Source organism: Austrofundulus limnaeus, unplaced genomic scaffold, assembly GCF_001266775.1.
Source record: "Austrofundulus limnaeus strain Quisiro unplaced genomic scaffold, Austrofundulus_limnaeus-1.0 Scaffold11, whole genome shotgun sequence".
NCBI classification, from domain to species: domain Eukaryota; kingdom Metazoa; phylum Chordata; class Actinopteri; order Cyprinodontiformes; family Rivulidae; genus Austrofundulus; species Austrofundulus limnaeus.
In genome coordinates, this window is record NW_013952413.1 from 3,856,538 (window position 1) to 3,865,229 (window position 8,692).

The window sequence follows — 8,692 nt, forward strand, 5'->3', positions numbered from 1 at the left end:
GATATGGTGTCTGTTTGTGAAAAAAGAAAGCTAAATGTTATTGATGCAAAGGCAGTGAAAGAGGAAGCAGTCATCCCTCGAACCAATTCAAAAAAATTATCTTTTGAAAAAAAATCTCAAACCTCATCACAAATGTTTCCTTTTTTCTGTCTCGTTATCCCTCTTATTAACTATAGTATTCATCTGCAGTGTAGCTCCAACAGTCAACAAATGTGAAAGTGCTTTGTCAGCGGGATTTTTTTCGGTGGTTTCTCTTCTTTTGCGCGTGCGTTTGCGCTCTCAGTTTCGTGTTTTTATGTGGTAAGTTTGTCGTCAGAGTTGCAGTGTTTGTAGCCAGATTAGCATCTCTGCACATGTCTGTGTACAACGCACCGTGGTTGCAAAAAAGTCAATGCATCTGCAAAAATCTACTTTTTTCCTTATTTCTGTTTTATTTTGTGAGCTGCCTGCAGCTTTATCTGATAAGATTTTTATCTCATCAGATACCCACTTTGTTGTTCCTCTTCTCTTGGCCAGACCCTGGCTTTTTCTGGATGGAGAGAATCTGAGCCGGTCGTAATCATGTGTTTAGAAAAGCAGATAAGATTTTGTGTTTTATTGGTYGATTACATATCAGTCCTTTTATCTTGGATGGCTGCCACAGGAATTGACAGGTTTTGAACAGTGCCAGCTTTGTGCAGGGTAGTGTCAACAATATGCATCTTGTGTTTGAGCGTCTGTTTATCTGATGTTGCCAGTTTTTCTTGTGAATGACAACAAAGAACAAAAGACAACACACCTCTTTAACTAACCTGCCAGCATCCTTTATAAATACCTCTTTGCTGCAGATTGTTTTAAGTGGAGCGTTCAGATGCAGGTAAAGTCATGCTTTCTGTGCTGACAGCCTTTTTTTACACAAAGCCTCACCTGCTGACTGACTGAGCTGTCCTGGTTTGACATGCTGGTGTCCTTGGTGTGTATAGTTTTAAAATGTGTGTGTGTGTTCCCATTTTTTTTCCTCCAGGTGCCTGTGTCCATGGCCATGATGAGTCCACAGATGATCACTCCTCAGCAGATGCAGCAGATTCTGTCGCCCCCTCAGCTCCAGGCTCTTCTGCAGCAGCAACAGGCTCTTATGCTTCAGCAGGTAAAAACACACACCTTCTTTTTACACCACACATGGTCAAAATGTGGCCACCCAAAATGTAACTTTTTTTTTATTAATGCGTCTCGAGAGAAGAACAGTCTTTGCTGCATTTTCACCTTTAGTCTGATTTTGTAGAGATGTCTTATTTTACAGTAGAAAAAAATTAACTGTTGCTTTTCCAGACTTCAAATTAAAGACCAATGGTAGGCACAGGGGAATGGGGTGGGGCGGTGGTGCCCAATCCTGGTACTTGAGGGCCTTCATGTTCTTTCCCTACGCTCCAGCATGTCTTCAAGTTCTGYAGAATCCCTCGTTCCTTCAAATCAGGTGTATCAAAGCTGAGAAAAATGTTGGTTGTTTCTCTACTTTATCACACTTTATTTGAATGAATGAGTAAGTCGCAGGTTTCTACAGAACTTTGAGACACGCTGAAGAACAGGGAAACAGCTAAAATATGTAAGATAGTGCCCCTTGAGGAACRGGATTGGGCAGAAAAAATGTTGCCCACTCCTACTTTAGACCCATCTCAGGTTAGTGTTTTTAAATATGTGTCTTTTTTAAAATTACTTTGGGCTTGACTGTGTTGTAGGGTTAGACGAAGTTGGCAAAAAAGGTTCACATTTAATTGTGTTATATAGCTGATAATGATTAGTATTATAATTAATAGATTACAAATGCACTTACATGTTTCTCACTCTAAAGCGATTACCCTGTGCTTTAAAATTATACTTACAAATCATCAGTCAAACTARCTTCGTAATTCTAATGACCAGCGTCATGTTATCTCCTTCTAGCTCTTAGTTTGCTGTTCATAAAGGACATACTGAGTGTAATGTGGATTCATAGCTGAGTAGATTTGTTTCCACCATTAGTTGGAGGAGAGTTTGTTGTAGCTGACTTTGTGGTTTCTTTCTGCATATTCTGGCTGTCCACATACTCCAKTTTATGTTTCAGTTAATTACACAAATTCGTACTATTAGCGTTAGCTCCATAACAGCCTTAGCTCCATGAAAACGTTAGCTCCGCAATAGCGTTGGCTGTGTCCAAAACGACAGGCCGGGTCCTCCGGAGGACCCAGAATACCCAGTCGAGGTGGGCCGGGAACTTGATAGACTGGGAAGACCGGGAAAAAAAAGAGGCTGTGAATTTGGACGGTCTAGCCTCCCCTCTTCCCCGGCGTACGTCATGTCACTTAGCAACAATGACGAAACAGAAGCAAAAATAGAAAAATATCAATATATTAGCATTGCTAATATCACAAAACAATAAAATTAACTTAAAGGTAACATTTGAAGAACTAATTGACCCGGTGCATGTTTATTTCGCGTTTTTTATGACAAAAATAATATTTAAAAACATGTTTATACAAATGATAAAAGTATTAGAATTACAACCGCTAAAATTTTTTAATTTTTATATCACCATATTTTTATTTAAAACATATTCTTTTCCCTCGCTTCGTCCGCCATTACTAGCTTCAAAAAGTCTCCGGTCGGACCGCAATGCATTATATGATATGCTGGGCCGGGAAGGATCCATCAGACCTGTCCTTCAAATCAGGGAAAAGGAAGGACGTATTTGTCAGTCGCATCGCAGGGGTCTTCGGTTTGGGACATCCTTCATCGTGGTGCTATGACATATGCGGCCGACGAATTCGGCCTTCGGAGGACCCGGCCTGCCATTTTGGACACAGCTGTTGGCTCCATGATAGCCTTAGCCTCGCAAATAGTATTAGCTCCTCAAAAACTTTAGYCCTGTAATAGCGTTAGCTCCCCAGCATCTTCCACCATTTTACCACATGCATACTTGATAGTGCGTCGCACGCAAAAATTATTTCATCATCAAGCGTCACTAATCACAGTAATCACCAAATATTAATTGTGACAATCTTTCTGACGATTCATAGCACACAATAAAATTTTGACCAACCTTGCGGTGCTTTTGAAGAYAAGCAACATGTTGACATTAAGGCAGCACACATGGTTGTTTTGTGAATTTCTTTTTAGGAGTGCAGTTTGGAGAAAATGCTTAGAATGCTTAAAATGATGCAGTTTAGCTTTAAACCTGACTCACGGTGATCCAGGAGTGTGTGTTGATGCAGAAGAGTTGCCATGTTGACATAATCTCTAGTAGATTTGTCAAACACTTAGCTACGCCAACTCTTCCAATCCTACCTACACAGAGCAAAGCACACATGTAAAGGGTGTGAATACGTCTGTTAACATTGTGGAGACGGCGCAGTAATTGCACAGTAGAGGTTGTCTAGAAAACACCACATACACACTCAGGCAAACCAGAGCACATAGCAGATTTAATAAGAAGTGGTAGCTTTAGGCGAGTATAAATTGCAGTGGGAAGATCTGACAACATGTATCATAATGGAAATGTGTCTGGTTTTTTGGAAACAGACGTGCGGATGGCTAAGAACCTTCTTAACAACTTGTTTTTTTCTGCAACTAGAAGAAAAAAAAACTGGACTGGAGAGCGGTTGATAATGCACTCTCACTCACTGCACTGCTAATAAAAACCACTGAGTTTAACATTGCTCTCCCACTTAATTAACCACAGTATGGACCACGCACTTAGTGTATATCTGCAAATCAGGCACTTTTACACACACACACACACACACACACATGCACGCACGCACACACACACACAGGACAATCAACTAACACATCACTCACTGAAGCATTAAATTTCATATCCCCATGGCAATAGTGTGCTGTGTAAAAGTGTGTAAGTAAGTTTTACAGCCCATTGCTACAAAGCAGTTGTGTGTTTGTCCAGGCACCAATTTGTGGATCTGCATGTGTGTTTGTGTGTTAACCTTTAAGTTTTCTTCTAACCTTTCCTTATGCTATGGCTGCTTTGCCTTTCTTTCTTGGCGCATTCACTAAAGTCAAGGTCATGGTAATAGGCTGGAGAGGTGAGTGCCTCACTTTCACATACACTTAATGTACAGAGCCACTGAATCAAATCATTAAAAGACCTTAATTATCACTTAATTATTCCTTCAACTCACCACTCTCTCCAGCCAAGTGTGTGCATATGTGTGTGTGTGCTCGCATATGCATTTGTCTGTGTGATTAGGAGGCGATCAGGGCTAGTGACGCAGAAAAGAGAGATTAACTCTGCCTAAGGAGTGATAAAAGAGACGAAAGACAGATGGAAAATAAAGAAGGAGAGAGGAGAAATGAGTCCTGCTTTTGAAATAAATTAAGGACAAGAAGGAGCGTCTTAGGGAAAAGACTTTAAAAAAAAGAAACTATGGCTGAGTTAAGACTGAAACTGGATAATGTGAAACAGCTTTACATCTCACAGGGTGTGTGGTGAGGATGGGCAGCGGTGTGTAGTCTGCTCACTGTAGGGTCAGACGAATGAGGGACCGAAGCAACTGCTGCACTGTGAAGTCATTCTCCGCTGAAAAGCCTCTTTGAACATTTGATGCACCATGAAACAAAGACAAACTGCAGACTGACACATGTACAAGCTGTTCTCAAGAGAATAACCCCCTCTCTGCGCACACACACACATGCACGCTCACAGAGCAGCAAACACTGTGATCAGTGAGAGTTTTCCTTTCTGCCTTCTCCTCACATCAAGATTGTAATCTTAATGGAGCTTCCTTGGTAAATTAATGATTACCAACTCAAACAAACAGACACGCTGTGGCCAGTCAGAGGACACTGGGTGTGTTTGTGTAAATGAATGGGAAACATTTGGGAGTGTGTGTCTTTGTTTCCATTAACAACACAATGTTTAATCTAATATTATCAAGTCATTGCACTAAAGTGTTTCAAGCTTCTTAAAATAGGAAAAACATTAAGAACGCTCATACTTTTTGAGGATTCCGTGGGAAAGGTCTGAACAATGAATATCTTACCTGCTGTAGCTTGTTGATCCACCTCGATTTTGAGAATAGAGGATAAATCTGACCATAGTGACAAGCTAACGGCTAGTCCGAGTAGGACCGAGATAAAAGCAGATGGCGGCATCTTAAAACAAATAAATTTCATAACGGTTCATAAGAGCTTTATGTTATGAACTTTTACGTTGCCATTGTTTTTTTTTTTTGTTTTTTTTTATTTATTTATTTTCACTTTGTATTCTACAGTTTTTCTAAGAAAACAACGAAGAAAAAGAGAAAAAAATCTTAAGGTTGTCCTGCTGAAATAGCTGATACTGCTGTTGTTCTTGCAAATAGCCATAAAATTCCATGTAATGCAATAAATCAGTTACAAATAGTTAGACATGCATGAAGCGGGCCAAGTTCACACGTTTGTTTGGGATAAATGCTGAGTCTGCTATTGAAACTTCTTTGGAATTTAACAAATTCAATCAGTAAATTTACATCATCAAACATCAAATATGACGGTGATGAATTAACATTATTGATGTTGATTTGACACTGCCATATTTGCTGTGTATCTATGACCCAATGGGTTTGCTCTAAACTGATTTGTGTTAAACTTTCCTTCAAGTTTATGGATAAGATGTTCATAAATATCTTCAAGCTCTGAATCTGCTTTTTGAGCTTTTTGAATTTGTTAATTTCCAGTAATGTTTCCACAGAAACCTCATCGTTCATCCTGTGTGATCTGTGACCTGGAAAGGTCATGTTCCGCTATCATACATGTCGACATTTACCGGTACACTGTCAAAAATCCAGAATTTTCACAAAAAAAATCTGTATTACTCCCACACTTTCTTCTGGTCAATTCAAAAAAGTACTGATATTTTGGGTTGGGAGGTGGTTATATTAAAAATATATAATTTTATATATTGTTTTTTTCCTACAGACTCTGAGGTGTAAAATAAATTTGAAGCCGAATATTTGACAAAAATCAGTGAGATTTCTCTAAATGTCTGTATTCCTGCAAAATGGGGGAAAATCTGTTTAATTTACGGACAATCCGTACGACTTGACATGTACTGTATGTACTATGTCCATGCTCAATCATAACTATGAAAGGGTCTATTCTGTTACAGTGAAAAATGCATGAAACAACACAGAAGATAACTGAAAAGCATCAAAAAATTACAATTTTACTGTTCTACGGAGTGAAAGGCCACTTAATAGATTTTACCATGAGGTCCAAAAACAGCAAGCAGGAGTCTGCCGAATAAGCAGTGAGAAATGTGAAACTGGTGTCAATGTAAAGGTTTATAAAATAGTGTTTCGTTGAACTGCTTTGAAATCTCTGAGATTGGACATGTTTGAAGTCAACGGCAATGCACTTTTTCCTTGGCGCTGCTCAGACGAACTGTTAGCTTGTCAAGCCTGTCAGAATACTGAGCATCTTCAAAGAGCTATCTGCAACATGTAAGATGTTATATGTTTATAAACTCTCTGCAGAACCCCACTTCAAAAGCTCCAGATTGCTGCTTCAATCGGCATAAATACACCCCACTGTCACCTCGTTAGCTCATAACTTGTGATAAATGATGCACAGCTAAAAAAATTAATAAATAACCGTACGCAACAGAGTTACTTCTCTGTATTTCGTATCAAAACAGCTTGTTTAAGATTTATGGCCTCAGACTTTTGGCAATAAGAGAGCACWCACATAGTGTGTTTTATGACAGTGCTTCACTGATTACAGTAAATTTTATCTAAATGTGTATGAGCAACACCAAAATGTGCATTTATCTTGTCTTTAGAACAGTTGTTTTTAGTCGTGCTGTTGTCGATGATATCCTCACCTACAGGTGCATTTCTGGTCAGTAGCTAGTGCAACTGCCTCTTTTGAGACACAAGAAATTCTTGCAAAACAGAGCCTGAACTGTGTGAATAATCCTGCAGGGCTTAGCCTTGACATACACAATTACTTTGCCACACAGCTTGACATAGTGTAACAGCTGCACACAATGTACCTCAGCGCTCTTTGCGAGGCCAGCATTTGTTGTTGTCAGTGCAGCAGCTTCATAACAATAAGCTGCGAGCAGAGGCCTCAAAAGCAGCTGAATTATTTAACTGACAATATCTGACTACAGTGGATCACTTTGGTGACAGAAAGCTATGTAAGAAAGTGTATTTTGACTCAATCGCTTCATCTTTCTATGCCCCTCTCCCCCCTTTTTTTGTGTGTCTGCCTGTAGTTACAGGAGTACTACAAGAAGCAGCAGGAGCAGCTACATCTCCAGCTTCTGACTCAGCAGCAACAACAGCAGCAGCAACAGCAGCAGCAGCAACAGCAACAACAGGCTGGGAAGCAAGCAGCAAAAGAGGTGAACTCAGAAGTTTAATATGTTTATTTTATTAAGTGAGTAACATGAGGAAATCTAATGTACAAGACTTTAATGTACCTTCTAGGTGCAGGTGTAACGGTGTCGCTCAACATCAACATATTGGTTAAATGATTAATGATTCAGTTACATCAGAGCAAAATGAAAAAGAAAATCCATAGCGTCACCATATTCCCACTCAAACACAGTAATTCATGTCAGATGGGCATACGATATCGCATCATATCGGTCACAGACTTGTGAACTGAATTGAAATAAACTCGTACTGTGACAGACTGTGATATTGAGAAGTTCACAAACCTGTGTCAACAGTTATTACTGCGAGAAACCTCCTAGAAAAATTGATGTAAGCAACAACATGTATGAAAACTAAGTTTATCTGATGCTGGACTCGGGTTTCTTCCATTTCAGTATTTCTCACATCCCTCTGAACTTAACAACTAGAACACCCCAGAGGTTCGGTGACAGGTTTCCTGCCAAATGTAGAGCCTGCGTCTTCGTGAGGCCTGATGATATGCTGGGAGATAGCAAAAGGATGATTGCATTGAACTGATTTTATAATTGATTCAATACTTCACAAGCCAAATGGAATGAGCTTATGTGCCAGATTTGGCCTATTAGTCACCATTTGCTGATCACTCTAAAGAGGCACATAGATCATTTCTTGTGTTCAGGCTTGCTTGTTGTGTCAAACACTGATAAACATTTGTTTTTTACTACTAAATTAACAAAGAAATGTTTGCCACATCAAYAATCTTTTAGGACATATGTTTGTCTTTTTTTTCTAAAAAAAAATAAATGCTTTGAAAAAGATCATCTGCCTCTCCTGATTGTTAACTTTAAGAAATTAAGATGAAGACTCTTATGGCTGTGACTAGTTCTCCTTGCACACACAAGCACAAATGTACAAGAACACACTCTGTAAGCCAAGTTTAACCACTGCTGTGGTGCAGCAGGATATCGACGGATCAGCCAGGATCAAAATGTGCCACAACAAGGAGGATCTAAATCAATTACACATAATTACTGTGATAATCTGTGTGGCAAGTCGGAGTGTGTGTACGTGTGTACAGTGAGAATACTCATTAGCCAAAAAAAACTAAAAAACTAAAAAGAAAATCTTTCAAAGACACAGAGGACAATACAGGAGAAACCCTTCAATGAAAAGACCTCATGAGACTTTTTTTCTGAGAAACGCATGAGGAGGCACATCCTAGATTTGTCCTCCTCTCCTTCCATTCCTTCATCCTCCTCTCTCGGTGGGCAAACCCTGCTCTCCCCCAACACACACACACACACACACACACACACACACAC

General features: G+C 39.5%; 1 protein-coding gene across 1 annotated transcript in view; it reads left to right on the forward strand.

Annotated features, from left to right (window-relative positions):
- Positions 1-1,003: 1,003 nt before the first annotated feature.
- foxp4 (forkhead box P4) overlaps positions 1,004-8,692 on the forward strand; it is a gene marked incomplete at both ends in the record, with an annotated part of 28,975 nt that continues 21,286 nt past the window's right edge. The window contains 2 exon segments of the mRNA XM_014002076.1: positions 1,004-1,126; positions 7,229-7,357. Of these exon segments, the coding sequence (XP_013857530.1) occupies positions 1,004-1,126; positions 7,229-7,357 (252 nt within the window).